At 51.8% G+C, this 27624-nt stretch overlaps 14 protein-coding genes across 14 annotated transcripts; 8 read left to right on the top strand and 6 right to left on the bottom strand.

The window, feature by feature from the left end:
* Positions 1 to 17: 17 nt before the first annotated feature.
* On the top strand, positions 18 to 2013 carry DACRYDRAFT_20509 (Creatinase/aminopeptidase; the record flags this gene model as incomplete). The annotated part of the gene is made up of 7 exons (XM_040771957.1): positions 18 to 207; positions 267 to 327; positions 388 to 668; positions 719 to 879; positions 930 to 1144; positions 1198 to 1836; positions 1885 to 2013. 6 exons carry the CDS (start codon positions 18 to 20, stop codon positions 1448 to 1450), a joined length of 1161 nt encoding a protein of 386 aa, XP_040631818.1. The 3' UTR covers positions 1451 to 1836; positions 1885 to 2013.
* A 405-nt stretch (positions 2014 to 2418) lies between these two features.
* On the top strand, positions 2419 to 3958 carry DACRYDRAFT_104816 (uncharacterized protein; the record flags this gene model as incomplete). Its single annotated transcript, XM_040767984.1, has 5 exons — positions 2419 to 2580; positions 2628 to 2714; positions 2769 to 3103; positions 3150 to 3405; positions 3455 to 3958. The coding sequence occupies 5 exons, from the start codon at positions 2419 to 2421 to the stop codon at positions 3956 to 3958; spliced, it is 1344 nt and encodes a 447-aa protein (XP_040631817.1).
* Positions 3959 to 4818: 860 nt separating this feature from the next.
* On the top strand, positions 4819 to 5559 carry DACRYDRAFT_20508 (uncharacterized protein). Its single transcript, XM_040771956.1, has 3 exons — positions 4819 to 5154; positions 5205 to 5414; positions 5471 to 5559. The coding sequence occupies exons 1-3, from the start codon at positions 4990 to 4992 to the stop codon at positions 5495 to 5497; spliced, it is 402 nt and encodes a 133-aa protein (XP_040631816.1). The 5' UTR covers positions 4819 to 4989; the 3' UTR covers positions 5498 to 5559.
* A 65-nt stretch (positions 5560 to 5624) lies between these two features.
* Positions 5625 to 7133, bottom strand: DACRYDRAFT_20507 (uncharacterized protein). The gene is made up of 4 exons (XM_040771955.1): positions 6901 to 7133; positions 6744 to 6849; positions 6528 to 6681; positions 5625 to 6477 (listed from the first exon to the last, which is right to left on the bottom strand). Exons 1-4 carry the CDS (start codon positions 7059 to 7061, stop codon positions 5918 to 5920), a joined length of 981 nt encoding a protein of 326 aa, XP_040631815.1. The 5' UTR covers positions 7062 to 7133; the 3' UTR covers positions 5625 to 5917.
* A 41-nt stretch (positions 7134 to 7174) lies between these two features.
* DACRYDRAFT_20506 (uncharacterized protein) lies at positions 7175 to 7636 on the top strand. Its single transcript, XM_040771954.1, has 2 exons — positions 7175 to 7257; positions 7309 to 7636. The coding sequence occupies exons 1-2, from the start codon at positions 7186 to 7188 to the stop codon at positions 7438 to 7440; spliced, it is 204 nt and encodes a 67-aa protein (XP_040631814.1). The 5' UTR covers positions 7175 to 7185; the 3' UTR covers positions 7441 to 7636.
* Positions 7637 to 8810: 1174 nt separating this feature from the next.
* Positions 8811 to 11356, bottom strand: DACRYDRAFT_104813 (uncharacterized protein; the record flags this gene model as incomplete). The annotated part of the gene is made up of 12 exons (XM_040767983.1): positions 8811 to 8890; positions 8946 to 8987; positions 9044 to 9174; positions 9225 to 9270; positions 9319 to 9397; positions 9448 to 9502; positions 9890 to 9929; positions 9980 to 10103; positions 10183 to 10248; positions 10301 to 10431; positions 10484 to 10756; positions 10801 to 11356. The coding sequence occupies 12 exons, from the start codon at positions 11354 to 11356 to the stop codon at positions 8811 to 8813; spliced, it is 1623 nt and encodes a 540-aa protein (XP_040631813.1).
* A 1073-nt stretch (positions 11357 to 12429) lies between these two features.
* DACRYDRAFT_20504 (translation initiation factor 6) lies at positions 12430 to 15032 on the bottom strand. Its single transcript, XM_040771953.1, has 9 exons — positions 14919 to 15032; positions 14810 to 14864; positions 14278 to 14758; positions 14104 to 14224; positions 13363 to 14053; positions 13232 to 13314; positions 13035 to 13183; positions 12856 to 12983; positions 12430 to 12804 (listed from the first exon to the last, which is right to left on the bottom strand). Exons 1-5 carry the CDS (start codon positions 14926 to 14928, stop codon positions 13983 to 13985), a joined length of 738 nt encoding a protein of 245 aa, XP_040631812.1. The 5' UTR covers positions 14929 to 15032; the 3' UTR covers positions 12430 to 12804; positions 12856 to 12983; positions 13035 to 13183; positions 13232 to 13314; positions 13363 to 13982.
* A 245-nt stretch (positions 15033 to 15277) lies between these two features.
* DACRYDRAFT_114232 (DUF185-domain-containing protein) lies at positions 15278 to 17012 on the top strand. Its single transcript, XM_040769781.1, has 8 exons — positions 15278 to 15387; positions 15449 to 15589; positions 15637 to 15747; positions 15798 to 15960; positions 16008 to 16075; positions 16121 to 16450; positions 16497 to 16602; positions 16649 to 17012. Exons 2-8 carry the CDS (start codon positions 15479 to 15481, stop codon positions 16900 to 16902), a joined length of 1143 nt encoding a protein of 380 aa, XP_040631811.1. The 5' UTR covers positions 15278 to 15387; positions 15449 to 15478; the 3' UTR covers positions 16903 to 17012.
* Positions 17013 to 17074: 62 nt separating this feature from the next.
* DACRYDRAFT_104809 (uncharacterized protein) lies at positions 17075 to 17926 on the top strand (the record flags this gene model as incomplete). Its single annotated transcript, XM_040767982.1, has 1 exon — positions 17075 to 17926. One exon carries the CDS (start codon positions 17075 to 17077, stop codon positions 17924 to 17926), a length of 852 nt encoding a protein of 283 aa, XP_040631810.1.
* A 74-nt stretch (positions 17927 to 18000) lies between these two features.
* DACRYDRAFT_104808 (uncharacterized protein) lies at positions 18001 to 18866 on the bottom strand (the record flags this gene model as incomplete). The annotated part of the gene is made up of 3 exons (XM_040767981.1): positions 18001 to 18471; positions 18524 to 18650; positions 18697 to 18866. 3 exons carry the CDS (start codon positions 18864 to 18866, stop codon positions 18001 to 18003), a joined length of 768 nt encoding a protein of 255 aa, XP_040631809.1.
* Positions 18867 to 19199: 333 nt separating this feature from the next.
* DACRYDRAFT_75916 (uncharacterized protein) lies at positions 19200 to 21908 on the top strand. Its single transcript, XM_040776167.1, has 6 exons — positions 19200 to 20015; positions 20065 to 20334; positions 20383 to 20918; positions 20967 to 21413; positions 21465 to 21603; positions 21659 to 21908. Exons 1-6 carry the CDS (start codon positions 19212 to 19214, stop codon positions 21719 to 21721), a joined length of 2259 nt encoding a protein of 752 aa, XP_040631808.1. The 5' UTR covers positions 19200 to 19211; the 3' UTR covers positions 21722 to 21908.
* Positions 21909 to 21977: 69 nt separating this feature from the next.
* On the bottom strand, positions 21978 to 23088 carry DACRYDRAFT_114230 (uncharacterized protein; the record flags this gene model as incomplete). Its single annotated transcript, XM_040769780.1, has 5 exons — positions 21978 to 22387; positions 22438 to 22504; positions 22556 to 22785; positions 22842 to 22908; positions 22954 to 23088. The coding sequence occupies 5 exons, from the start codon at positions 23086 to 23088 to the stop codon at positions 21987 to 21989; spliced, it is 900 nt and encodes a 299-aa protein (XP_040631807.1). The 3' UTR covers positions 21978 to 21986.
* Positions 23089 to 23674: 586 nt separating this feature from the next.
* Positions 23675 to 25087, top strand: DACRYDRAFT_98675 (uncharacterized protein; the record flags this gene model as incomplete). Its single annotated transcript, XM_040777542.1, has 3 exons — positions 23675 to 23737; positions 23795 to 23903; positions 23957 to 25087. The coding sequence occupies exons 1-3, from the start codon at positions 23688 to 23690 to the stop codon at positions 25085 to 25087; spliced, it is 1290 nt and encodes a 429-aa protein (XP_040631806.1). The 5' UTR covers positions 23675 to 23687.
* A 397-nt stretch (positions 25088 to 25484) lies between these two features.
* Positions 25485 to 27184, bottom strand: DACRYDRAFT_20502 (galactose mutarotase-like protein). The gene is made up of 4 exons (XM_040771952.1): positions 26678 to 27184; positions 25909 to 26628; positions 25632 to 25860; positions 25485 to 25577 (listed from the first exon to the last, which is right to left on the bottom strand). The coding sequence occupies exons 1-4, from the start codon at positions 26976 to 26978 to the stop codon at positions 25559 to 25561; spliced, it is 1269 nt and encodes a 422-aa protein (XP_040631805.1). The 5' UTR covers positions 26979 to 27184; the 3' UTR covers positions 25485 to 25558.
* Positions 27185 to 27624: the final 440 nt, after the last annotated feature.

Raw genomic sequence — 27624 nt, 5'->3', positions numbered from 1 at the left:
CACTCTATACACGCATCATGGAATCTGAAACGCTCACGAAGTACAAGTCAGCTGGTGATATTATTCACAAGGTCGTGCAAAAGCTCATCCCGCTCTGCGTTGATGGCGCGAAGATCCTGGATATTTGTGTGGCGGGCGACAAGGCAATTGATGACGAGCTCGCTGGCGTGTACAGCAAGGCAGTGAAGGGTGTGAAGGTGTCAAAGGGTATTGGGCCCATATATTTTTGTCAATCTTGTAATAACATTCGCGTTCTTTTCTTTCAGGTGTGGCATTCCCTACCTGCATCTCCGTGAATAACTGTGTTGCCCACTTCTCTCCTCTCGCGTAAGCTGTCAATTCGCCGTCGGCGCACAGGGTATCCTAATCGGTTGCCCAATTGCATAGATCCGACCCTGTCACATCTGCTGCAACCATCTCAAATGGTGATGTCGTCAAAATTCAACTAGGAGCTCAGATCGACGGCTACGCTTCCATTAGCGCAGAAACTCTGATCGTTGGGGCAACAGCAGAAACTCCTGCAGAAGGAAAGAAGGCAGATGCGGTGAAAGCTGCTTGGACTGCTGCTGAGGCTGCGATGCGCTTAATCAAGGCTGGGGAGAAGAATTACACAGTGACGGATACAGTTGGGAAGGTGGTGTCGGAGTTTGATACATTCGCTGTTGAGGGTAAGCATCTGGCCGCACTCCACCTAGCCAAGGTTCTGACAACGACTCAGGTATGCTGTCCTGTCAGCAACTGCAAAATTCAATCGAAGGCAAGAAGAGAATCATTCTGAACCCGTCACCGGAGCAGCGTCGGTCGAACGAAGTGTGCACGTTCACAGAGGGCGAAGTGTACGGGATGGATATCTTGGTTTCATCTGGAGGGGAGGGCAAGGTCAGCAAACTGCTGGATTTCCAGTATGATCGGCTGAGTTACATCATCAGACTCGCTCAGAGGATGCCCGCGTGACCATCTATCTCCCTCAAGTCGAAGTTACCTACCAGCTGAAGATGAAGAATTCACGTACGATCTTTTCCGAGATCAAGCGAAAGGCTAGCTCTTTCCCATTCAACCTGCGTATTCTGGAGGACGAGAAGCGTGCGCGGATGGGTATCAGCGAGGCGGTTCAGCACGGCCTCCTGAGACCGTTGGAGGTTGTGTACGTTGCATTTTCTTTGGCCCCGTACATGGGTATACTGATGGCCCCTATAGCTACACCCCAGCTGACACCTTCGTTGCTGGCTTCCACTTTACCATTGCTCTCCTTGCTGGCGGCCCGGCGCTTCTCACGCACCCACCTGTGTGGTACTCTGCCGACAAACTCAAGACGGAGAAGGAAGTGAAAGATGAGGCGATGAAGGAGCTGCTGACGAGGAAGCTGCGGGAGAACAACAAGAAGAAGAACAGGAAGGCCGCGTCTGCTGACGAGGAGAAGGCTGAGGATGCAGAAAAAGAAGAGGAATAAAAAAAACTCTCATATGGATCGAATAGTACACTACTCTGTCTCGGACTATATAGCGACCATCTTGTAACAAGAGACGGTTTTGTGTCCCATTCGTCCTGTTTGGACCCAAATGTGTCCACCTCCATACCACATCTGACCATATGTCATCCTCACTTCTAGGCTAATCACGGGTGTTGCACAACAAGCAGGCGTATCGTGTCGCCAAAACCTTGATGCGGGTGATATCGATGCACCCATACATCAAAGTGATTCCCTAGCCAACAGGTGCTGCCGCAGGGGCAACTTCAGGTGCAAAGGCTTCCAAAGTCCGTAGAACAAGATCCAGATTTTCCAAATAGCTGTTGATTACGAGGCGTGCCAATCGCACCGTAAGAGTTGTGAAAGTTCTACCAAACGTGAGCGAAAGAATCTGGGCATATGAGATACAGACTTACGCGATTAGCTCGTTCCCCTCGATCTCAAGCACACGTCTGACGACCTTCGGCTGGAGCTCCTTGTCTACATCTATAACCCGACGTGCTATCTCTGCATGCTCAGTAGATGCGAATGGTATTCGTATCGACCTACAGGAAAATTAGTAGTGATCCTGAACACGAGAGTTGTACTAACACTGTATGCCATCCAGGCGCTGAAGTGGTCGCTGCCATGAAATGTTGGTCAAGACCCTAACCGTTAATGTACCTTGCTTCTAGGCGACAACAGGACTACGGTACCTAGCTTCATCCAATTGCTTTTCTATCCTCGTGGGCTACTGCACCCTCGTGTCTCCTCAGCAATCTCACTGATGTTATCATGTCTCTATCGCGGGGAAAACGCACGATTGACACGTGCTATCTCTTTACAGTATTCCAGCATGAGTCGACTGCGGATCTTACTGTCATTGCACTATCAATCTTAAACTGCCCGCGAGGGCGTCGTCTGGCAAATCCGCCGATCAAGGACATCGGTGCCGAGCTTTGTTGCTGAAGATGTCTGCTCCTTCTCTACTGATTCTCGACCATTTCATGGCCAATCAATCGCTGGCATCGGGATTCGCGTTCGATAGGATTGCCATCGAAAGTGCGGTCAAGAGGGCACTGGACCTGGAGGTGGTGGAGATTACGCCTATTCGATGGGGATCTGATTGTTTGGTGACGACGATTCGTAATATGATGGACCACTTCTGAGCGTGCCTTAGACAATGGACGTGGAGTTGTCTGATGCCACCGAGATTATCGCTCGGGAGGTCGGACCGTTGACTTCGATTATGAGGCTTGAGTCTGAAGTACGTCATATTCACATCAACATGTCCACGTTCATACTAAGTTAGTTTGCATAGGTTGCCACAATGCAGTACCTATGTCAACATTTTCCTGAAATCCCGGCGCCTGTGGTACTTTACCAAGACAGCCATCTTGTATTGATGGAGAAGATGCCCGGAGTTCTCCTCAGCACAGTTTGGGAGACGCTTTCCCTCTACGATAAGCGAAAGATCGTCAAACAAGTCGCTGAGTGGAATGTGGAGCTCTTCAACTGCAGATTTGAGGAAATGGGTAGCCTGTACTGGGACGGTATGATGGATTTCTTTGTTGGGCCTATGACCTCTGACGCGTTCTGCGCCGGGGCGAGAGGGCCGATGGAACTTGATCGCGGACCATGGCGTAGCACAACAGAGTGAGTAGATACTCACGTCATGTTGCACCAGCTGACATACATCCAGCTACTTCTACTCCTGTGCCCAGCGAGAGCTTGATCTTGCACGAAGCCTGGACGCAGGGAACGCATCAAAAGGGTACAAGAGGATGCTGTCTGCGCAGCGAGAAGCCGTGGAACGCAGCATGGATCTTTTGATCGATATTGTCACTCGCTGTAGGAGCTTAGACGAGGACGACCCGGAGCTGGCTCCGTTCGCCATCGATCTAGAAGATGTGGGACCGCGAAATCTGTTCGTAGACCCGGAACAACCTTCAAAGATCGTACGCACCCCATTCATCCAACTATGTATTTGCTCAACAGTAGATGTAGACGGGCGTTATAGGTTGGCAGGGTACATGCGTTCGTCCGCTATGGATGTGCGCCCACTTGCCTAAATGGATATCACCTAGTCTATGTTCTCCGATAGACGCAGAAGAACGTGACGAGGCAGAATACCTGGCCGACGTCTTCAGGCGAACGGCGGAATCGTTGGATCCCTTGTTCGTCCAAGCCATGGACGCGGACGACATTCGGACAGCTCTGGAAGAGGTCGCACGAATGGACGCCGTACAAGACGCTTTTCTTATCCTGCCGACATTGGAGAGCCTTACGGCCACTCTTCCTGGAGAAGAGGACCTCGACGGACTTGAAGCGCTGCTCAACCCTCTTACGCTCGCTGGCCGGGCGGTGAGGATCAACTTGGTGACCACAGGGCGAAAAGGCACGTTAGCCTTGGCTGATATGAGCTCTGACGATTTCATCCCTCTGAAGATTCGCGGTCCGTCGAACGTGTTTGGCAGTAACATATTGGGACTTTGCATGGATATTGGGTAGGTCATAGTTATGGTTCGAGTAATTTCGTGTTCATTAGCAGCTATGGAAATGCTACGATGTCTTATTCCTACTAAGTATGATAGCAAACCTGAGGCAACGTGTCAGCGGCTGAGAAACCCAAAAGGTGCAGAAATGATCAGAGATTCGATGTAAATCAACAATTGGCAGCCCGCCCAGATATTGTACACCGTGGACATATTGGACTGCCTCTGTCCGCCCATCGATAGAATGTCATCCGCAAGAAAGAGAAAAAATGTTGCAAGCAAGCACGAGGATTGGACGCTCACCATCACGTTTCTTGGGTCCCGGATCACGCTTGATCGATCTGACAGGGAATGTTAGCAAAGGTTCAAGCAGCATGATAAAAGGAAGGAGTCAGATAAGGCTGAAATCAATGTGATCAACATGTAGTTTCAGAATGAGGTAAAGTGTATGGTATTGTGGGTAGCATCACTCGAAGGCAATCGCAACATTTGCTCACCTCAAGGCATGGACATGGACTGTTTACTTGTCGCTGCACAGCAAGTTCGTTGAGAGAAGTTCTGCACCAGGTGTTAGCTGTGGGTGCGTGATAAGACAGATGAACGAGATATGATCAGATCAAGTGTAGTTTTGGAGAGTAATCTCATGTGGAATCGAATGTTTAGGAATGCAAAATTGTTCATCTTTCAAAGAACGAAGCAAGCTCAGGCTCGAAATACTCACCCTCAGTGCAACATGCACTCCCGTTCACAACTTGAGGATATCAAAAAGCCAAGTTCGGAAGTCAAGATGGTGCAGAGGAGAGGTAAGGAAAAAGTTCAGCTCGAACCTGACTTTTTGGTCCAACGAGGAAAAGCCTCCGTACTGCTCCCGGTGCGCTTCTCCAGTGTCGCCCACCAAAGTGTCGTCGACGCTGCTTCATTCCCTACACCATGCTCACCCACCGCGCCGCCTTAACGGCCGTGCGCTCCTTGCGCGTTGCGCGACTGTCGACGTCCAGCATCGTACGGGCATCTCCGGCCCCAGCAGAAACACAAGCAATCAGCGAAATGAAGCCTGTGAAGCAAGATGTCGGCGCACCGGTCGAGTTCTCGCAGATGCCGTACGATCCCCAGTTGGGCGACTATCCCCAGCTGCCAGCAGTAAGCAGGCAATGGAGACAACCCGGTGATCAGTGGTGGGACAAGCAAGACAGGAGGAACTTCGGGGAACCTGTGGGTCATTCTGTCTGCGTATCACGTTGTCTGTGCTTATTGTACTGCAGGTGCATGAACAAGACGAAGTGCTCACCGTCTGGGCACCCGACGTGTACCCCGTCTCGGGCCCGTCTGCAATCTTCCAGTTCTCGATGGCTTGCCTTGTGTTTACGGCCTTTGGCGTTATACTTTCCTTCGTCCGGCCCGATCGCCCGGCTGTACCGAGGGAGTATCCGTACAACGGGCTGGCGGAGCATTTGGGTGGGGAGATCAACAAGGTGAGCTCTGTTTCATATCATCCTTGCTGTGCGTGTGAGCTGATATACCGGGTCAGGCTAACACCGCCGAGGATGAGGAATAGACGGGTGAACGGACCAAATTACTAAATGTATCATACGCGAATCATATATCCTTGAACATCACACAGTGTCCGAGCTGCAAACACGCTGCACAATACCCGTGCACTTGAAGCATTCCGCAATCTTGGCTCTACAACACATTTTCATTGGCACCCTTTTAGAGATATATTACTCATGTCTTGGAATTTTCTGAAACTGGTAACGTGCCCAGAGGGCCGGTTGAGGAAGGTGACAAGAAGATTGACAAGGAAGGAAACAGTGACAAAGACCGGCAAAAAATCGCAGAAGAAAAACATGCATACAACTACAACGTCATTAGACGTATGGGAATCATAACCGAGGCGCCAAACAGGTGTGTAAAGTAGGCATACAAGGTCGTTGTTGGTCGCAAAGGGTGTCTGCTTGAGCTGAGGCGGGAAAGATCATACGTACCTGTGGCCAGTGTAGCCAGGGGTAAGATAGGCGCTACCGGGCGGTGGCGGGTATGCGGCCACACTGCCGACAGGAGCATACCCAGGGCCAACAACAGGAGAGATCAGGGGTTGGCCATATGGCGCCGCTCCTGCACCGTATGGGGAGACGGCAAGTGGGGCGACGGAAAGTGGGGCGACAGTCCCAGGTACTAGGCCAGCGGAAAGAGGTGCAGCACCACCTGCATACACGGGCAAGGGGGCTGCTCCGTATCCGCCGGCAAAGGATGCACGCCTGGCACGGTCGTACCCGTCATAAGCAGCCAAGTCGCCGGTGAGGTTGGCAAACGAGCGACGCCTGCGCAGTCCACCGCTGTCGTAGTACCCGCCGTCGTAGGCATCGTCGTAGCGGTGGATGTGTTCGCCCGTCAGAGAGTTGTATGTGTCGTATCGCAGGAGACCACGGTTCTGCCTGCGGAAAATCCGATGTACGGTCGCTGCTGCTTCTTCGGCTGCTGCACTCCTGCCACGATCATTGAGCAAGCGGCCGGTGTAGCCCCATAGTTTGCTGGCTATAGTACACGTCAGTGCACTGTGAAGAAGCGCCAAGAAAAGGACGCACCTTCGGCGACCGCCAAGCCCATGATAGCATCCTCCTCCCTCTCAAGGTCGTCCATGACGGGCATGCGCAGTGACTGGTTTGTCTCCCAGAAACGGAGGGCCTCGTAGGCGGCGGCCGCGCCGATGATCTCGGGGGATGTCACTCTCATGTCAACCTAGAAGCGGGAAGCCGGGTGAGTCACGTTCCTCCTACCAGAAATGGAAGGAGTTTACATACCCAGCCAGCATACACACGTTGGTGGGCATCACGAGCTTCTTCGGCGTTGGATCCTGCATTTCCGATCCAGCGCCTGACACCGTGAATGATGCGATCGAAGATATCACTAGTGCAAAGTCAATCATGCAACGATAGACTAGGAGAACAGCAGACTTACTCATCCTCTTGAACGTCGGCCCAGCGGGTGTGAGCACGGTAGTAGTCCATCCCACCCCACCCGGTCTGGGGCACGTAGGAGACCCTCGGCGCAGCAGGCAGCTGGTACTGTTGGGTGCCCCAGTACTGAGGCTGGTAACCGCGATAGTAATCGTAAGCCATTGGGGACTGTTGAGGGTATACAGAAACCGGAGAGTAAGGTTGGTAGTAAGTCGCCAAGTTCGCGAGCTGTCGGGGGTGAAGTTGAGGGGAAAGGAGCGTGCCTCGAGGCTAAAGGGGGATTTATATGACTGCGGGTGATCGTGGCTCTGCTGTCTTCTACCCGTACCTTCACACGCACCCACAAGTATGCCGAGGCCTTTGAATGGTCAATGATGAACTGCTTGATGACCAGATTAATGGTACAAACTTGGTTGTAGAACTCAAAGTATTGCAAATAGTACAATCGCACTCTTCTGTCTCCCTTGCGGTGCCCTGCCCGCTTGCCGTGATACTTGTAAGCTGCCCCCTGACCGTTGACGTGGCGCTTGCAAGTCGCTAGAAGATCCGAAGCAATGCGTTAGAGGAGCAGAGTAAGCTGGCAAGAAGCGCCCTATTGTCCGGGTACAAGCAATATCGGACGAGCTCGAGGGAAAGCTGTACCGCCCTTGGCTCATCACCCTTGCGGAGGCACACACACGCAACTCTGCGGATCACTCGGCAATTCCGACACAAGATGACTAGAATGCTTCATCATCACATAGAAAGTATCTGCAGTTTCCTATTCCACGCCATAATGGTTGTCATCACGTCCACGGAGGCGCGCACTTGTTGCCTTGGGCGATTCTGCAACCAACTCCTGGTCCTCACTCAGCATCACAATTGCCAGGTCTTCTTCGATAATCCGGTTGTAAGTTTCCGCTCGGAAATATCGGACTTTCTTCCACTTTTGTTTTCAACCGACGCACTTGTGTCTCTGGAGCTTCTTACGTCAAGTTGAGTCAATATCGCCTTGAACCAAGCGAAAACTGTGCAGCCCAGAGATAGGTGGATGATTGATTCGGTGTTATTCCTAGCATTCACAAAGCGCTTCCCAAGTATTGTCAATCATACCACTTCCTCTGATGATAAATCAGACACTAGACCGTTAATACACCGCCTTTCCGAAAGGAGATGGAGGATGATGAGCCGTAATGTATGGCGGTAAATGACGAAACCCTATTATCGGCTTCTTGAAGCACATCTCGGGTGACTAATCCGGCTCAACTCCGGCTCCGACATCCTCACAAAAGATTTTCTTGCTTAGGGTCCAAAAGCCTCCGGCGCACGGGCCAGTGCGCAGGTGTATATAACCCCCCTTGAACGCATTACTTTGTTCCCTATGATTATACTCTTTAGGATCATTTTTATAGTGACCTAACCGAGTCCACACATTCACATGTGCCACACCTTTAACTTCATTCGATGAGACTGTTCACGCCGCTCTTACACCGAGACCTTTGCTGCAACTTGCAGTTCGATGACGTGCGCTGGTGAGCGAGCCAGCCGCTTGCGACTCGGTTTTGCGAACCAGCGGGGTGGGTGTGACATTTCTGATGAAGTCGTTTGGTCCATGTACATAGGATGTGTTGAATGTATGGCGTAGTTCCAGAATGATATTGTTCCTGTTCACGGGCGTATGGGTGTATGGATATGTGTAGTATAAGCTTGATTCGCCTTTCACTGACGATTGTTTTGCGAAAATCCCTCGAGAAGTCTTACAATGTTAGATGGCGACATGATAATACGATCAAGTTGTATTCAGCTTCCTTCCTTTTACTGCAGGCGGGAGAACATTAAGTGGAATTCGTATTTGCTATTTCATTACAATCTTGTATATGGATGTTCCCAATTAGACCAGGCCACGGTAATGCATCCCCTTGAAGTTGACATTCAGTCATCTTTTGCTGCATTCCTGAAGAACAATGGGCCATAATCGATGAACAGCTCTGCACCTTTCGCAATGTGCGAAGCTGTGAACAAGCATGCTCGTCAACCATAACAAAGAGAACCTTCTGGAACACATACCCGCGATGAACCCCATTCTGATGTCTCCATTCACGTTGATGGCTACACCCAGAGAATCAGTTTCTCTCGTTCTGTAAGACGACGAGACTCGCGCGCACGCTTGGCCCACACGTTTGGCTTATTGCTATGGTTCATGAAACGCGATTCGTTCCCGACATTTCCTGAGTTGATACTCCACTCCATGTTAGCTGCGTATCCATATTCTCGCCCGAGGAACATCCCGATACCACTGTGTAGGTTCTTAGCATAATGATTGACGGGCATAAGTGGCACTCGTACGCCTCTCTCTCTTCTCGCTCGACAGTCATGAGTTCGCCGAAATACTCTAAACAGAATCAGAGGCTTCCAAATTGAGAATATTAACTGTGTTTACCTCCTACATGTTGATGCGCTTTAATGGGCTCGTCCGTAAACAGGCCCCACCCAAACTTTCCGGGCTTCACCGTCACGCTCTGATAGAAATGTATCAGAACCGCAAGCACGGGCCACCTGATCGACCTACGGGACGAAACCCCTCCTGCAAATGGATATTTGAGCAGCAGGTCTGCTCCCCCAGCCTGTGGATAGAGTAGTATGAAGCAAAATATCAAACATCAATCATGCCGACGTACACTGCCAGACCGCCATGACACACCCCTAGATCACACTCTCTGCCTTCTTTTGCACACGCACAGCTGTCTTTCGTCCCACAAGCCTTGTTGGATGTGCATTTGCAACCAGCAAACCTCCTAACGCCTGTAGAACTGTAAAAGATCCATTGACAGCGCTGAATGGCAAAGGTTCCGCACAGTCTTTTTCGCAACTGCACCACCTCTCGCATCGTTTCCTGTGCTTGTAGCAGTGGCAGTCACTGGCCGCATTACATGGCCCCTTGTGATTGCAAGGCACGAAGAAGCTATACGTTGTTATTCCCCGCGAAAAGACCAAGGAAGGCGACGACTCACGCATAGCCCGTTTGCGACTCAAACTGTGAACCCATGTCCGCTGAAGATATCCTCTCAGTCTCTGTCACTAAGAACCAATTCCGTCCTCACCCATCTGTCGACTGATCTCACGTTGCTTTGTCTTCCGAACCGCACGGCGTTGGGTTACGGGAGAAGGCCCGCTGTCCTCAACCTCTAGCTGCGATCTCTGCATCTCAAACTTCGCACTCGTTAGCTAGCTGTACATGAGCGAGAACTCAGCTCACCTGTCGGCAGGAAGTATCACACCAAACTGCCAATTCACAGGAACATACATCTGGATATGACTCGACAGCAGCCTTCAGCAAGGCAATTTTCAGACCGTCCCACTCTTCGAGCTTCTGAGAAACAAATTACAAGGAGCGCAAGCAGGGAGGCCATAGAGAGGCACACCTCTGTTTCTTCCCCCTTGTCCTCAAGATAGCAACAAGCATTACCGCAAGGTACGGCTGGGGCTAATCGTAAGCCTAGACGTGCAGACTTCGGCACACTGGGCAGCTGGTCTGTGACTCTCACTGCCAGTGCTAAGACATCCTTGTCAGGAAATGTGATGTGTGACTGACAGACACTACGCACCGTGCAAGCAGTCGGGCATTCGACATGAGGGTATAGAACAATAATGTCTTTGCATGAAATTACCAGTCAGCTCGTTCAGGCTAGAAATCTCGTTGGGATTTATTCGTTTTCCTAGATCGAGCCAATCCTTGTAGAAGACAGCCGTGCACATGATGCTATGATATTCATTGATCTCCAGCGCAAAAAAAATGGTGAAGATCTTCTCCATTAGCTCGATAGTCACATCAAATTGCTCAAAGACGGCATCTGCTGTGTCTCGAAGTGCTTGATCGTCTGATCCATTGTGAGTTTTGGCCTACCTCAGCTATGCACCTTACCTGCGACATTTCGATTTAGATAGTTAAAGGTGAGCTGTTTCCTGTAGATGGCCATTCCGTTGCCAGCATCAGAAGAGAATGGCTGTATATCGTAACGGTCAACTTCGGCCGAAAACTCAAGATACGCTTCCATGTTGAATGTAGGATCGTCCGGAAACGGCAGAAATTCAACACACTCGCCGTCATCCCAGGCAAACAAGTGGTTGAAGGATGCAGGAGGGCATGTCTCGTATTGGGGAGCGGGATCGACGCCGGTCAGGCGTATTGTCGCATGAGATATAGCTTGTGGGGAGGTGTCCTTGTCTAGCCTCCAAACGTACGATTGCTCGTTGTTGCCAGTCTGGAATTGTAAGCTCGGTATCTCTTCTTCGGTCTCTCCATGTCCTTTGGTAATAGCTGCTACTCCTTTTATCGCATCCTGACGATAGAGACGCAGTTGATCGATAGCATGTGTGACAGCAATATCGTAAAGAGTGGCATTATACCGTCTTTTCTCTGCGTAGAAAGGATATAGAATAGCTTCTGTTAATTCCTTTGCTGGTCGTCGGTCAGGCATAGGTCTGGGTAGTTATCGCTGTTCAAGGTCGCTATCAGAAGTTGGTCGACTTCGGTATCGATATGATTGTGAAAGCTCCGAGTGGTGGGACCAGGTGCCGCCAGCAGATAGAGGAGTGTCCGGCGACGGTGTTGATATCTGCCCTGAGATGAGTAGTTTGAGCTTATGAAAGGTTGTTCTCTCAGAAAGGATCTAAAAGACAAGCGATGACGGACAGTTGGTTCGATGTGGCAAGAACGAGAGTTACGCGTGTGACGAGGAGGCAAAGCGTGTCCAACGCGTGCGGATGCAACCGTAACTTGATGGAAAACACTTGTGTTTTCTTTTGGTCTCCCGCTGCACCACTGTTCAGGGCTAGATTCTCCTTATTGCATTGTCCTGGATGTGCTCAGTAGTCGGTGTTACTATCGTCTGTAAGTCGGACTAGGATCTGGATGCTGATCGTTCGTGGATCGCTGGAACCGGCAGCTGATTTGGGCCAGTGATCTTGCTTGAATCTTGTCACGACAATCAACATTCCAATGGACGGCACACAGTGGGGATCACCCTCGTCAGTCTACCGATCAGCTCATTCATCTGGAGGCAGAATGTCTAGATCGGTGCGGATATGGGATGCCTCATAAATGCCTGTGCCTGGTTTGATGGATGGCCTTATCCCCCTATCCCTTTGCGTCTCCCCTGCTCTCAACACGGCTGCTCAGCGCTGACCATCCACTCACTTGCCTATTCTCACCCCCTTTATTGATACCCTCGTCATTCCGCATTATGGCTCCTCGTAGAATCGTTCCAAAGCGACCCTCGACAGCTGGAGAGTTGCGTTCATCAACCAGTCATGGATTGCTTCCTGCTTTCAGTAGCATGTCTTTCGGCACCTTGACCCCTCGACTAGGCAGCAAGTTCACCGACGATGAGGGATACTTGTCTGATATCCCATCTCTGAACGACTTTGGCTCTCTAATGTCAGATCTACCAGCGTTTCGTCATTCGAACTCAGACGCCTCCGACTTGACCGCTGTGAGCTCCGCCCCTCCCACGCCCCTGCAAACCCCTGCACCCCTGAAAGCCCTCATGGACTTGCCTCCAATTTCCGCTCCCACCAAGAAGTTGAGCCTGGGCACACCTGTGATCCCTACAACTCCGCGTACGCCCGAGACGCCTGCTGGTTTCTCGATGACTACCAGCACACCTCGATCCAGACGACTCTCCAAACCGAAGCCCGATCCAGATCAGAAACGCAGTCGAAGTCGAAGTCGTGGGAAGAGCGTATCCTTTGTTCCACTCTCACCCAGCTCACCGAAGCTGTCATTTGACGCGAATGCCCCGATCACGAAACAGTTGATGCAAGAAGCAGCACGCCTGGAAGTCTATGACGAGGCCGGAAAGGGGGTGCCGTTTGGAGATCTCTTCTTGGGTCGAAAGACTATCATCTGTTTTATTCGTCATTTTTGGTATGTCGTTTGATACACGCGCTTTGCGCGAATATTGAGACTCTTTTCTAGGTGCCCTCTTTGTCAAGACTACATGTTCTCCATCACTCGTGGCGTAGATCCTCTTGCTCTCCGAAGGTCAAATGTTGACTTGGTCATTATCTCGAACGGATCTCCCAAAATGATTAAGTCTTACCGAGGTATGTCCAGAGAACACTTTCATCTGTTTATTTCCTGAACAAGCCGAGCAGAACTGTTTCATTGCCCATTCCCTCTCTATACCGATCCAACCCGGAAACTGTATAATGCACTGGGCATGACACTTCGAACAACAGATGGCGGACCGGACTCTGAGAAGGGTGACTATGTCCAACATGGTGCGATGGGTGGGATGATGATGGTGCGTGATGCCTGCCGGCTTGTTTCGAGTATTCATGCGAATATGCAGGTCATGAAACATGCCATGAAAATGCCCCTGGGAAATGCTGGCGATATCAAACAGCTTGGTGGCGAGTTCTGCCTCGGACCTGGGTGGGTATTCTCCAGTCTCGACCGCCGTTCCGCCTAACATTAATATAGGTTACGCTGTGATTACGCGCATCGCATGACAACAACTCGCTCACACGCTCCTATTCAGACTGTTCTGACAGCCTCTGGAGTCGATCTGGACAAGGCACAGAGGGAGATCCTAGAAGCCGTCGAAGTGCGCGATCCGTCCCTACAGATGACAGCTGAAGAGGAAGTGGAATGGGCCATCAAGCGGCAAACAGCGCTTGATCTTATGGACGAGAAGAAACGCCGCAGACGGGTGTTGATGGCCCAGCGCGAGAAGCAACGGGTTTTGCTAGTGGCCGCGCTCGGCGAGCAGCAGTGGTCGTGCAGCGAGGTGCACACGGTCAATGACTTCGCCGTCAAGGCAGAAACTCGGCGCTCGATGGAGACAGATATATCATGCCAGAAGGGCTTTGCTTTCTGATGGTGGAGACGATGCCGGCCAATAATTTGATACCCTTCGAGGCGTTTCGTATTCGTACACTTCCACTGTAGCAATACGCCACATAGCACACCCCTTATGCCCTCTGCAACGGAAAGAACATCATTACATGTACTTGATCAGAATGAATCCGTTGGTTGCAATACATGGTATACAATGAGCTCAAGCGCGACGATCATCTCTAACAGCTCAACTCGATGGATGCTTATGCCCAGGTATCAATGAGAGAGTCGCGCATGTCCGTTATGACAGCGGAAGTTTCCTGTCCTTGCAGTTCTGTCGGATGATCAGAATTTGTCTCGGAATAGGCTTAGAGCTAAACGCACTGAATGTAGCTTCTATGACACTGATCTCGGTAGCTGTGGTATCCAGACCAACGAATGCACACCAATCATTGACCACCAAACCGGCACCTATTACGTCGGAACCCCGATTCACGGTACCAGCCTGTCATTCACGTATCAGGGATAGCAAGACAAAAGTGGTCAATCAACACTCACCACCAATGGGACCTGAAGCAGCGTCGACAACTCGTCCTGATCCTGTATGCTCGTCTTCGGATGCACCAACCCTCCCTGATTGCTAATAACGGAATAGCTCCCAACCAACACATTGTCCGCAATCGTCTGTCGGAACACCTCGACCTTCAGCACATCCGCGATAATCTCCTCAGTTTCTCGATCGACGTCGGGATGCACAAGTGCGACATAGTCATTGCAAGCGATGACATTGCCCAGTGCCGAGAGACGCTCTTCCACTCTTTGCAGTGCGACGGTGTCAGGGAGCGAATTACGGAGGTGCTGGAGTTCTTGGTCCGTAGTCGTCTGCGGGACAAGCAGGCCATGTCGATTTCCTGCTGTCAACCGCCCGATGATACGGGTTCCGGCGATGCTCGTTTGAACGATGGGTATCACATCGCCCAGTTCGGCTTCGAACGCGGAGTAGAAATTAGTACTGCCACCAATTGTTGTGAGGCAGTAGCTGTGCAAATATATGAAGTCTGTTCTTGAAAATGAAGAATAAGCAGCGCACCTGTTTGTAAGTTTGGAGAATACACCAATCTCGCTGGAGTTTTCGAATTGTGTACCTTTACGTGCAGTCAGCACGCGACCGAAAAACTAGCGCTGGCAGAGGTACTCACGGACAGCCATGAAGGTCGAAGTGATTCAAGGTTGTTCTAAAGTTTTTTCTAAGTTTCTTCTAAGTTGCTTGTATAGGATGAGCCTGTTCAGGCTGTGTGTTGAGAGGTCGTAAGACAACAACTGCAGGTTATATAGCTAGGTAGGGCAATTTCGTCGGGAGAAGGCCCTGAATAAATTTGGAGGTTGTCCGGAAGCGAGCGGCGGCATTTCCACTTCTACCCTCACCCCGGCCTCCATCACCCACCGTTGAGCAAGGTTGACTCATCTTCAATGCGGTACCATGTGAACTGTTTTGCCAGCTCTTCCAGATGTCGTCTGCCGGGAATTGCTGCACGCTCACTGCCTCGCTTGAATCCTGGCAACATTGCGAGACTGAGTCATGCTGCTCCGTCTGAAGCGCCAGCGGTCTTGGCGGACGCAGGTCGAGTCATCACTCCTGTCGAGAAGTTGATTGCCGGTTCAATCAAGGTCACCTACCCTTACTTCGGAACGGCGTAACGCGGGTCTGAGATATTGTCATGTGATGTAGGCTACAGGACCGATATCGATTGCACGATATATGCAATTCTGTCTGGGACATCCTACTGAAGGCTACTACATGAAACGGGATGTATTTGGTCAGAAAGGAGATTTCATCACGAGTCCAGAGATTAGCCAGACGTTTGGAGAGGTAGTATCTCACTATCATGCACTGGATGCTTTGCTCATATTCTAAAGCTGATCGCTGTCTGGTTTATGCATGAATGGAAATCAAAAGGGATTTCATGTCCTGTGAGAATCATCGAACTCGGCCCTGGGCGTGGTACACTACTTTCGGACATGTTGAGGGTGAACATATGGCGCAACTGTTGTGCGATCTCTGACATTCACGTTGGCAGACGATGCTGTCCATTGAAGGCATGGCGGATTGCTTGGCAACGATACATATGGTCGAAAACAGTCGTGTCATGCGAGAGATGCAAAAAGGAGTCTTGCAAGCCTCAGCGGCTGCACAAAATGTCCAACTGGAATGGCACCACGATCTAGAGGAAATCGATCCAGGTCCGTCACAGTTCTTGTATTATTCCATTGTTTCCTGACATGTACAGATCGAAATGTGTATACAATGCTCGTCGCACACGAGTTCTTTGATGCGATGCCTATCCACATGCTCGAGGTTCGAGTTTCATTTTCCACCGTCTTTTCTACTTATCGTTTGCAGAAATCCGAAGACGGAATTCGGGAAATAATGGTCGATCTCATACGACCTGACCAACCCAAAGAAGGCGAAGCAGCAGATGCGGAGCTCACACCTCATCCCGGTGCATTCAGTTTCCGCTTCGCAAAATCTCCGCCAAACACTCCCTTGGCGGTTCTCCTCTCCCAGTCATCAGCCCGATATGCGGCATTGCCTAACGGGAGCCGGATGGAGGTGTCGCCTCAGGTATCGGCGGTTGCACAGGCTGTGGGAAAGCTGATTGGCGAGCCTAATAAAGGAGCGGCGCTTATTGTCGACTACGGGGATGACCATGTGTTCGATTCCTCCCTGCGGGTAAGGTTTTGACCCTCTGGTACGATGCGATTCTAATGTTTTACAGGCTTTTAGAAACCACAAGCATGTCGACCTGTTTGAGATCCCTGGAGAATGCGACCTGACCGCCAATGTGGACTTTGCAGCAATACGCGAAGCGGTGGAAGGCAAAGGTCCGCCTCTCCTCATCCCAGACGCATACACTTACTCAAACGCTAGCACACGTCCACGGCCCACTAACGCAGCGCGACTTCCTGATGTGTATGGGTCTTACTCAGCGACTTGACGCCCTCCTCAAAACGACCCAGACGAACGAGGAGAAGCTGACCCTTGCGCGGGCGGCACAGAGGTTGGTAAACTCGACTGGTATGGGTGGAGAGTATAAGTTTATGGCTGTTACTACTGGGGAGGAGGTGCCGTATCCTTTTGTAGCGAGGGAAAGAGTGGAAAACAAGGAAGGAGAGATGCAATAGTCCTAGTTAACCCATGGAATGATCTCGGACAATTGTTATATCTTGCAACGCTACTGGGAGTTAGTCACAAGCGCTCATGCATGTGGACCCTAACTAAAATCAGCAACCACACATTGTACCACCACCACCATCATCATCATTCTGTATTCCTATAACCCCTCACGCATATTCCATGCCCCTGAACCTGAAGGAAACCCCTGCAGAGCGGGCCGAACGTGCCTACCGTAAAGATCAGCGGGCAAAACGAAAGCGGCCCGGGATCTCGTGGGCTTCAGAGCGACCAAGGAAACGCACGTCCAAAGCGGAGGGTGTGCATGTTTCTCCTGAGGGAGGGACGGTGCGGGATGTAGAAGATGATGCGGGATTCAGGAGGAAGAAGTTTGATGAACTGGCGTATGATGCTGGGCAGGACTCGGCTCAGGCTGCGTATGCCAGACACGTCCCTTCGCGTTGGGGTCGGTCTGGCGCACCGGCAGAGATGGAGGAAGAGGAGTATGCGGAGTGGGTGAGGAGGGGCATGTGGAGACGCACGCATATGCAGGAGGTGGAGGAGGCTGAGGCTGCTGCTAGGCAGAGGGAGGAGAGGGAGAAAGAGCGGCGGGCGTTTAGGGAGAGGGAGAAAAGGGAAGCGAGGGAGAGGGAGAGGAGGAGGGAAGTAAGGAGACGGGAGAAGGAGTTGAAGGGCAAGCTGGACGCTTGGGAGGCGTATGAGCGTGGGTGGGGGAGGATGGCTGAGCTGGAGAGGGTGAGGTGGGAGGACGTACCTTGGCCGGTGTTTGAGCATCCTTCTGCTCCTGAAGAGCTCACTGGGGAACGAATGCGGGAATTTTTATTCTCTGATGCACATTCTTCTGGAAAGGGAAAGAAGGAGAGGGTAAGAGAGGCACTGTTGAGATGGCATCCGGACAAGTTCGAAGGGAGGTGGATGGGAAGAGTTAGAGAAGGAGAGAGGGAGATGGTAAGAGAGGGAATGGGGAGAGTAGTCAGGTTCTTGGGAGAGCTGGGGAAGGAAAAGGACAGTTGACGTGTTGGCTGATTCATGTTCTGCTGTATCCATAGAGATTGTATTGGCTGTATAATGCTACAATGATTAGAAAGCTACACGGGTGTATTAGGAGAACGTCGCCTGCGAGCGTACCTCTCTCTCTCGTCCGATTCTCGTCTGGGAGAGCGTGATCTCCGATGATCTGAATCCAGTTGTGGCGGTCTGGTGGGTCCATACTCTTCCTCCTCTTCATCCTCTGTGTGTTCTCTGATGCGCTTTGGTGGCTCGTGAGGCACGTCATCATCCACAACCGTAGGCATCAGTTTCTCTCCTTCTTCTCTTTTCTCCCTATCTCTCTCTCTCTTCCAGACCAGCTTCCTCGCACATCGCTCGCACAGCACAGCCTTTACTAGCGCGTTCTTCTCTTTATCCTCCTCTACATAGGAGAAGGGCAGCTCGTAAGCTGTCAGCTTGGGTGTCTTGTGTCCTTGAGTGGGAGAGTGGTGCGCACAACGCGGGTTGGCACAAGTGAACTGTCCGATACCGTCTACCACTTCCGTGTCTGTTCGCCATCTTAGTGCTATCTACGGCCTTCAGATAAGTTCACATAAACGGATGAGGAAGTGGAAGACGTACAGCACCAGACTTATAATGCTTCAGATCGCAGATGACAAACTCTTTGAACAGCTGGGAATAATATTTGACCGCAAGCTGATCCGCATAAGACAGCTTGCTCAAGTCATCTCCTTCGTCTCTTATAAACCTGCTAGCCATCAATATCCGACTGAACACAAGGAGAAAGGAGGGACCGATGGGCAGCCTTGAGGACGTCAAAGTCTGTTTTCTTCTCCTGGACTTGTTTTCGACCACCATAATAGTCGATATAGTCATGCACGTATCTCTGATGCCTAGAGTATGCATCCTCTCCTCGAAGTGTATTGCGGAATATTGACTTTGAGTGTTCAGATTGGGTGGACATGTCGAGGAGGAGTAAGGGATGTGCGCTTAACGCCGCTCTACTCCGCGTGGGTATGCTTACGTTATCCTTCCGTTGCTCTCCGCTCTCTTATTCGCGGGATGGCTGACCTCGTGTGCAGGACTCTAATAGGAGCCTTACGCGGCCAAAAGGGAATCCGTTCTTATTCCCCTCTTGCTCTATCTTTGCTCCTCCACGCTCTCTGACAGTGAGCACACCCTTTTATCCGTTCTCGACATCTATTCATATTAATCCCTTACCCAGCTCAGCCTTGTCGGCACCGCGGTCATCTCGGAACGGCACGCAATTACACCCTACTAACACATCATACAACACAGCCAGTCAGCTATGGCCAACCAACCTTCCAACATCCCACCACCTCGGGCTTCTAATCTCACTCGTCAGCTCCTCATGGCCAACTCGAATCGTTCCTCGAACGCGCCCACGCCGTCTGAGGGAACCTCTCCCGCAGGACTGACGATCCCCGGGGAAGAATCGGCTGGGCAGAGGAGGGCGAGCTACTCAACCGCCTCTCCCCCTGTCCCTAACATCCCCAATCCACACTACGGTTCACCGGCTGTGCTCTCTCAGTCATACGGAGCCAGGTCACTCGCAGAAAGGAGGGCATCGAGGGGTGCTGCGAGTGGACAGGATACTCCGCGGAACGAAGAGGACGAGGAGCGAGTGAGGGTAGCGGTCGAGGACATGCCAAAGGAGAAGAAAGCTGAGATAGTTCGCCGGCATCTGGTCTCACGAGAGGAACGCGAGGGCTCGTCTACCCCTTCTCGCCGGCCGAGTGCAGCAGCGTACGGTGCTATCGGGCAAACCGAGCGAGATCAGTTCCTCGATGATGTTCCTACCCCTGTGGACGAATTCGAGCCTTTCCCCATCCAGTTCGATAACGAGGGCAGCGACATCACCCATGGGATCTACCGCTGGCAGAGCGAGGCGCGTAACGCGCTCAAGAGGCCGCGATCGGCGAGCTTCTCCCATGTTAGGCGGAAGAGTCTGGCCGATCCGGCGTTGGAGCATATACACCAGCCGAATGGGATGCGCAGGGCGTATCTAGCCGCTAAAGCCAACGCTAGAGGCGAGGACCAGCCGATGATGGTCAATAACTTCATTGATTTCTTGCTCCTCTTTGGACATTTCGTGAGTTCTAACCATATCCTTTCCGTATATGGGTTAAAGAGGGTGATAGGCTGGTGAAGACCTCGACGACATTTCGGAGGAGGATGAAGAGGTCGAGACACTCGGTGCCTCGGCAGAGGACTCGGTACGGGAGTCCCTCCTGCGCGGCGGGAATGTGGAGGACGGACTCGCCTACGCTGCTGACGGTACGATACCCCCGAGCAAGGCGACGGAGCGGTCGAGGCTGCTCAGAGCGCATAGCTTGACCAGGGGTGGGAGGGGGAGATCGCAAAGTGTCGTCAGAGCCGGGGATGCGACGGTCACTCAGGCCGTTCTTATGGTATGTCTGGTCACTTAAAGCTGCATATATGCGCCTAACTCCACCTAGCTACTCAAATCTTTCGTTGGTACCGGTATCCTCTTTCTCGGCAAAGCCTTCTTCAACGGTGGCATCCTCTTTTCTTCCTTTGTACTGTGTTTCATCGCCCTCATCTCGCTCTACTCCTTCCTCCTCCTAGTCAAAGTCCGATTCGTCATCCCCGGTGGGTTCGGCGAGATGGGTGGCATACTGTACGGCCCCTGGATGCGCAACCTCATTCTGAGCAGTATCGTCCTCTCCCAGCTGGGTTTCGTCTCCGCATACCTCATCTTCGTCGCCGAGAACCTTAAAGCCTTCGTCCTCGCCGTAACCAACTGCAGGACGGACGTGCCTATCCAGTACCTCATCTTCTCTGAGATGCTCCTGTTCGTCCCACTCGCGCTCATTCGCAACCTCGCAAAGCTGTCCACTACTGCGCTCGTAGCGGACGTGTTCATCCTCATCGGTTTGGTGTACATCTTTGGGAACGAGATCGCGTCCATTGCCAGTAATGGGATGGCGCATGTGGAGCTGTTCAACCCGCGGGACTTCCCGCTTTTGGTTGGGTGAGCACGACAATTTCTTACTGGCGAGCGCGTCTAATTATCCAATAGCACCGCCGTATTCTCTTTCGAAGGTATCGGCCTAGTGATCCCCATCACCGAGTCGATGCGCGAACCGCGCAAGTTCCCCGCCGTTCTCTCAGGAGTGATGTTCTTCCTGATGATCCTCTTTGGCGGCGGTGGCGCTCTCGCCTACGCAGCCTACGGCAAGGACATCCAAACAGTGGTGATCATCAACCTGCCCCAAGACCAGAAATTCGTCCAAGTCGTCCAGTTCATCTACGCGCTCGCCATCCTCCTCTCCGCGCCACTGCAGCTCTTCCCCGCCCTAAGGATTATGGAGAACGCTATATTCACCCGGAGCGGGAAACAGGATCCTTGGGTCAAGTGGATGAAGAATGGTTTCAGGCTGTGCATCGTCCTACTGTGTACGATGGTCTCCTGGGCAGGAGCAGCAGACTTGGACAAGTTCGTTTCCCTCATCGGGTGCTTCGCTTGGTGCGTCACTTCCTTCCATTCCGTCATACCAGCTTGCTCATCGTCATGAAGTGTGCCGCTCTGCTACGTGTACCCTGCGATGCTCCACCTCAAGGCCGTGGCCCGTTCTCGATGGGCAAGAGTCACGGACTGGATGCTCATCATCTTTGGCTTAGCCGCAGCGGCGTACACGACCTCCCAGACTGTCCGGGTACGCATTCCCCCTTTTTATACCAAGTGGTGTACGTTTGCTGATCCTGATGCAGCTTATGTTCCTCCCCAGCGGGGGTACCGACTTTGGTCACTGTTCGCCAGTCGAGCGTGTATAATCACCTGAAGGACTACCACCTAAGGCCCATTCGGGTACTTTGGCTGTCCCGTTAGAATATTTATCTGTGATCCGTGGTTCGATGTAAGGTTCCTGGATCTTGTTCCCTCCTTGATTATCATCTCCTACATTCATGTATTCCAGACATTTGGTTCTGTATACCCTAAACTCTCTGCAATACAATGCACAACGCAATCTTTGATTAATGATGCAGCATGGCGCGATCGTTCATATGTATCTAGGGTACAATTTGTATTCATCATTAGCTAGAGCGTCCGCACCGATCGGATAGTATCCTTCTCTTCCTGGGCTTCGTCATGATGACAACAGAGCTTTGTGAGACGCAATGCGTCACTCTCCTCTATAGACAGCGCTTGCGTCCATCGGTGTATGTCTTCCTCCGTAGGCTTCGGCACCTCTGGGAGAACGGTCCCGCCCCTCGTGCTCGTCTGTTTAGCTGAAAGGGCTAGGCTCACTCCAGCCTGCGCACGTTGTTCAAGCGCTTCGACGACGGCAAGAAGCTGTTGAGCTGCATGCTTCCTATCTTCTGAGCCGGCAGCTTCGGGCCAACTGGGTTCTAGCTGGCAGAGGGCGCGACATAATGGTGCGAGATAAGGAGATAGTGGACCGCGAAAGTCGATCACATCTAGGCTGGCTGTGATTGCCTCTGTGACAAAGGGATGAGCAGGTACGGGAAGGAGATGGGCTGGTTCGTACGGTATGGTTCTGAGGCGAGAACGTACGCCTCCGCTGCAGCACTCGCCAGGCCGGCATTGGTCTTCCACTGATCGCCTTCTGTGTGAGCAAATGACTTCCTGTGAGAGAAGAATCGTACCGAAGGCCTACTGCGATCCGCCAGTGTTTTTGCGGTGTTCGTGTCGTGCACTTTGAACGCGCATCGCATTCCAATATCCAGAAGCTCGCGCCTTCGCAGTTCTTGCTTAGGTTCATCGGGTGCACCGGCTGAGTTGTCAGCTAAATTGTCGAGCGCGTCGAGGAACTCGAGGGTCATTCGCAGGCAGTCGGCATATTTGCGCTGTACGTAGAGTTGTTGGACAGACCATTCTGCATTTGTCAGCATCCTGGATATCAAGATACTTGACAGCGTTGATGGAACTCACCAACTTCTCGTACGGCACGACTTGAAGAGGCTAATCTTTCTTTGACGGAGAGGTCGGAGTTGAACCACTGCTCAATGAGTGAAAAGTTGAGCTGAACGCAAATTTGACATACCCCAGGCTCTGTTAGAACTCGTTCATCTTTATAGGATCGTTTGCTTTCCTCAAATGCTCTGTTAATCCGGTCCTCTCTAGAGACCCGAGTTTCATCCTGTTCATCCGCTATCTGTAGATCAGCGAAGAAATCCATGAAAGATACAGTTTCAAGCAGTTGGCAAGTGAGTGGGTTGGCACGTGACCCTTTATATGAATGGCGCGCCCACGTGTTCGCCAGTCACACGCACATTTACCATTCATCAGAAGCTGGCAAATTGTTAGGTGGCCTGCATTTCCTCTCAACAACTGCTGCTGATTTCAGAGGCTGTGATTAGATTCATGGAGAATGATGTGAAATTTTCCTTGTGTTTGCGTTTGCTTTCTCAGCTACAGGAACAATGCAAGGCTCTGGACGATGTTGCTTCATCCCCTGCAAGAGCTGTCGAGCCACGTCGAAAGCGAAAATGGGGAACAGTATATGGATCCAAACGACAATTCACACCCCCTAGAAATTTAATCCCTGCTTTAGATCAGCAACGAAGCATCTGGGAGACATTTCTCCAGCTCTCTGAAGCATCACAGGTCGCAGAAGAATGCCCAGTGCCCACAACCTTGGTCGTTCTAGCCAGTAAGAGCCTCGCACAAGAATTTTACCGTCGTGGACTGGAGGCAATCAAATCCAATTCTTCTGTTCAGAATTCCTATAGTCCCTCGGGGAAGGTTGATCAGTACGGACGGCCACCGTCTGGGAGTATGGTCGATGCATATGCGCGAGCCGGTCTCGACGCGCCCCACTTGGCGAGGTATGTATGCGCTCGCTCAACTAACGTCATCGACTGGTATTGATTATTATGTGAAAGACGCGTTGCGTTCTTTCACGCCATGGAGATACTCACGGCTACTATTCCTCTTGACGGCGGCCTCGTTCCTTGGTTCGTGGTGTTGACGGAAGAACCCCGGACTTCGGAGGTAATATCAATCTTATGAGCACATCCTCCCGTCTTACGATACTTTATTGACAGGCATCCTTCATGCTCAACAAAATATTTGGAAACATCATCCTGGAGCTTATAGAATCCGGCTTTTCTGAGCGGAAGGATGCAACGATCATATCCATTTTGGACGCATTTGAAAGACACGACGGTCGAGCGAGATGTCAAAATAGTGCAGCCGATCTGTTTCTGCGTATCGCTGAGACGCATCTGGAATCGCTTGACGAATGGTCAAGCTATATTTCCTTGGCCAGCTTTCGCTACATGGCGAGAATGATGGATTCTTGGGATCTCGGTTACTTGCTCGATAATCTTGCTCTGAACGGGCTCGAACAAGACATTGTCCAGCACCCAACATTTACTGGAACTGTGACTAAACTCATTTACGATATCATGAGACGACATTTGCAGAAGGAGAGGCTTGCGTGGAGATGCCCCGACTCGGAGCTGAACATGATCTACAACAGCATTTTCAATCTCTATCCGATTGCTCTGCGCGTCTTCACTTTTCATGGATCAGCTTTCGGAAATGCACTCCTCGCACTGTGTACCTACTGTGGGTTTTGCTTGAAGGAGATGGCTATTCCTCTTACCGACGAGCTGGTGACTATGACGAGGGTTCTCAGCACCCACGAGGTCAATGCCAACGAATTTCTGATTAGCCGCACAGACCGGAATAGTGCATACCGCGACTCGCTGAGGATGTGGGGTTTTGTTATCCGGTGGAAAGGGCACAGAGACTGGGGAGTCGATACTCAGGAGCTGAAGCAGGAATCTCGACATGATTACAAGGCGCGGAAAGGACGGGAACAGGGGGAACAGGGGGAACAGGGCGAGAGACTCGGCCAACATGCCGGCGCAAAGAACTCATACACAATCCTCACAGAACCGGACAATTCCGACAATGGACCTCTCGCAAAGCGTGCTAAATATGACCCTGCGGTCCAACTTGAGCCGTCATCAGATGATCTCAACTTATTCTCCCAGGGGATCGAAATCAATGAACCCCGCCGAACACGTCCCAATGGCCGAGATCGGCTTCCATCATCTGACGACATGGACCTCTTCCAGCACTTGACGCCTGCAATAAGACGCCGCCGTCCTCGCGGTCTGACGTCATTCAAGCAGCGGATGCTCAATGCCGGGGCAGACGTCATGTGATAGATCAACCCGAGTCGCTCGACATACAAGACAATTGATATCTTGCAAAACTACGGCAAACAACCCGGTCAGCCACCATCAATTCTACTGTGTACGACGTCCGCTTAAACAAGACAATCGACTGGATCCGCCCCCGAATAATTCGTACAACGACAACTCTCTGTTTCTCGACTCTACGTTGGAGATCTTCTGATTCCAACTTCCTGAGTCACTTTTCACGTATTTCCTCATCATCCATACCACGCGTTGCAGATTCTCTGGCATTCTCCAATCCCATGTAGCATCTGGTCATCGCTGTCTGTCGCACTTGCCGAGCATGTTTCCGTAGTACGAAATATACACGATTCCAACATGCGTTCTGCACTGGATCACGAAGGACATAACATCTCAATTCCCTGGTATGCACTACAACATGGTTTTCTTCGTTTCAATTGCTCGGTCTCATACACTCCCCAGTCCTCACGCGAGCACCTAGCGCTCCTCCTTGTACCTGTAAGCAACACATCAGCCAGAATGTCGCACACAAAGAGCGTAAAAGACGCACGTAAAGGTAACCTTCGTGAAGTTATGGTACATCTCCTTGCTTGAGAGGATGGTAGACGTCTCGGGCGTAGAGCCCCAAGACTGGAGCCAAGCCGCATGCGGCTCGTGGAACTCGAGGAACGCAGCAGAACGCTTGTTGTACCCTGGCCCGTCCGCAGTGCCGCCATGAATGCGCTTCTTCGTGCCGGAGCCATCCAGGCCTTCACCGGTGTACAACTGCACACCAGGCTCTGTTTCCTCATCAGCCTCAACGCAGTATCAGGGCAGAAACGGCTCACGGTTCGTCTGGAACTCAGCACCGATGCCCGACTCGTTCGAGTATAGCTTCACCGGTATCTCCCGCTTGCTTTCAGAGAAGATCTCTCCCAGCAAGTCTCCCTTCTCCAACTTGTCAAGCGCGAGGTGGATGGGCTGTCCCTCATTTTGCGCATTCTTAAACAAGTAGAACTCGTCGTATCCTTTTGCCGGCGCGGCCTGACCGATCTCCTTCCCTTGAGTATGGTCGTACGCCCCGCCAGGTGCAGTGGGGGTAATATTCCCCGAAGCAAGGAAGACGGGAGTGAGATCGATCGTACCGCGAGAATCGATCTTCAGGTTGTGGGAGTTGACGTTCGGCTTCTGTGGTTCACCCGAGGCGCTCAGATTGAAGCCCCAGTGCTGGGTGAGGTTGATGGGCGTGGCTACTCCCTCCTGCCCGGGGGCGAGCCGGGAGCGGTAGACGATCGCCAGCTGGCCTACGTCGATCACCCCGTCCGGTCGGATAGGGTGGCGCGGGAAGGTGAGGCAGGCAAAGAGCACCTCAGTGTAGAGCGTGCCTGGGAAGCCCTGGTCTCCGGAGGGCGAGGTGAGGGAGAAGATCGCGTAGCTGTCCGGGTCGCGTAGTGCGAGACGGTTCCTTTCGGGGAGAGAGAAGTTCGTGGAATCGGACGCGGAGATGCGTGTCCATACGAGACGGTCGAAGCCCACAGGACCGCCGTGCAGGCACACTGTAGGAGATTCTGTACGAGGTTAGGTGAGACTGGCAGGCACGTGAGAAAGGGAACGCACCCGTTGAGATAGTCTTGACTACTCCCTTATCTCCATCCTTCTCTACTGGGAACTGTCCTACCGGAAGACGGTTGCAGTACCTCCCCACGACGCAGTTCAAGAATGGTCTCGTCTCCTTGAGGGTCCTGTTGTCCAACGGTCCAATGAGGACGTCGTTGCTCTTCCCGTCTGCGTTTAGCAGGATTTGGGTAAGGTGCAAACCGAACGGCAAGATCTCGACCGCTATGGAAGGTACGGCCATGTTAGGTAGCATGATCGTAACCGGCTTGAGGCCGTCTGCGTCTTGTGCGGTGTATGGCATAGTTGACTGAAATCTCCTGGGGTATGCGTGTGTGCCTCTGAGTGAGGTGGTGGTGCTAATCCAAGGAGAGGTATAGGCAGCTAAAGACCTTACAGCAGATACGATTGAGCGAGTGTGCAAGCTGTTCAAGGAAGAGAGAGAGCGACCAAAAGGGGTGAGCCGGGTGCAAGCGCGGATAAACATCGTCGGGCGAATTTCGCTGACTCGACGCACTAATCCCTCCAGCGCTGATTTCCAACTCTTGCAAGCTTATAACATGTTGTATGTCCGGTCCACTCGGTGTACTAGTCTCCTAGTCTCTGTTATGTCTAACTGAATATATAATTCAGTGCCCAAAGTCCGTACTCTTTCCTCCGGGTGGACAGGGAAAGGGCGGGAAGGAGGAGGAGAGCGGGACAATGCTTAATGGAGTATTTCACCCATAAGGTCAACCCCATATTGAAAGAACGAGTCACATGCTCACGTTACCAAACGTGCAAAAAACACAGCCACTTTACCCCGCGTCACATGCAAGGCACACGACTTTCCCTTCGGACTTCGGCGTAATGTCCCTCCTTGCTTTTCTGTTCTCGTGTGCTCTGCCCGGATCATAACGTGCCTAGTGCTCATTCCTTTATCTGGTTGCTAGCTCTCTGTACATGCTTCT

This window comes from Dacryopinax primogenitus (assembly GCF_000292625.1).
Source record: "Dacryopinax primogenitus strain DJM-731 SS1 chromosome Unknown DACRYscaffold_3, whole genome shotgun sequence".
Classification (NCBI taxonomy): domain Eukaryota; kingdom Fungi; phylum Basidiomycota; class Dacrymycetes; order Dacrymycetales; family Dacrymycetaceae; genus Dacryopinax; species Dacryopinax primogenitus.
The sequence above is the reverse complement of the archived record's forward strand: the minus strand, read 5'-3'. Positions and strand labels throughout refer to the sequence as shown.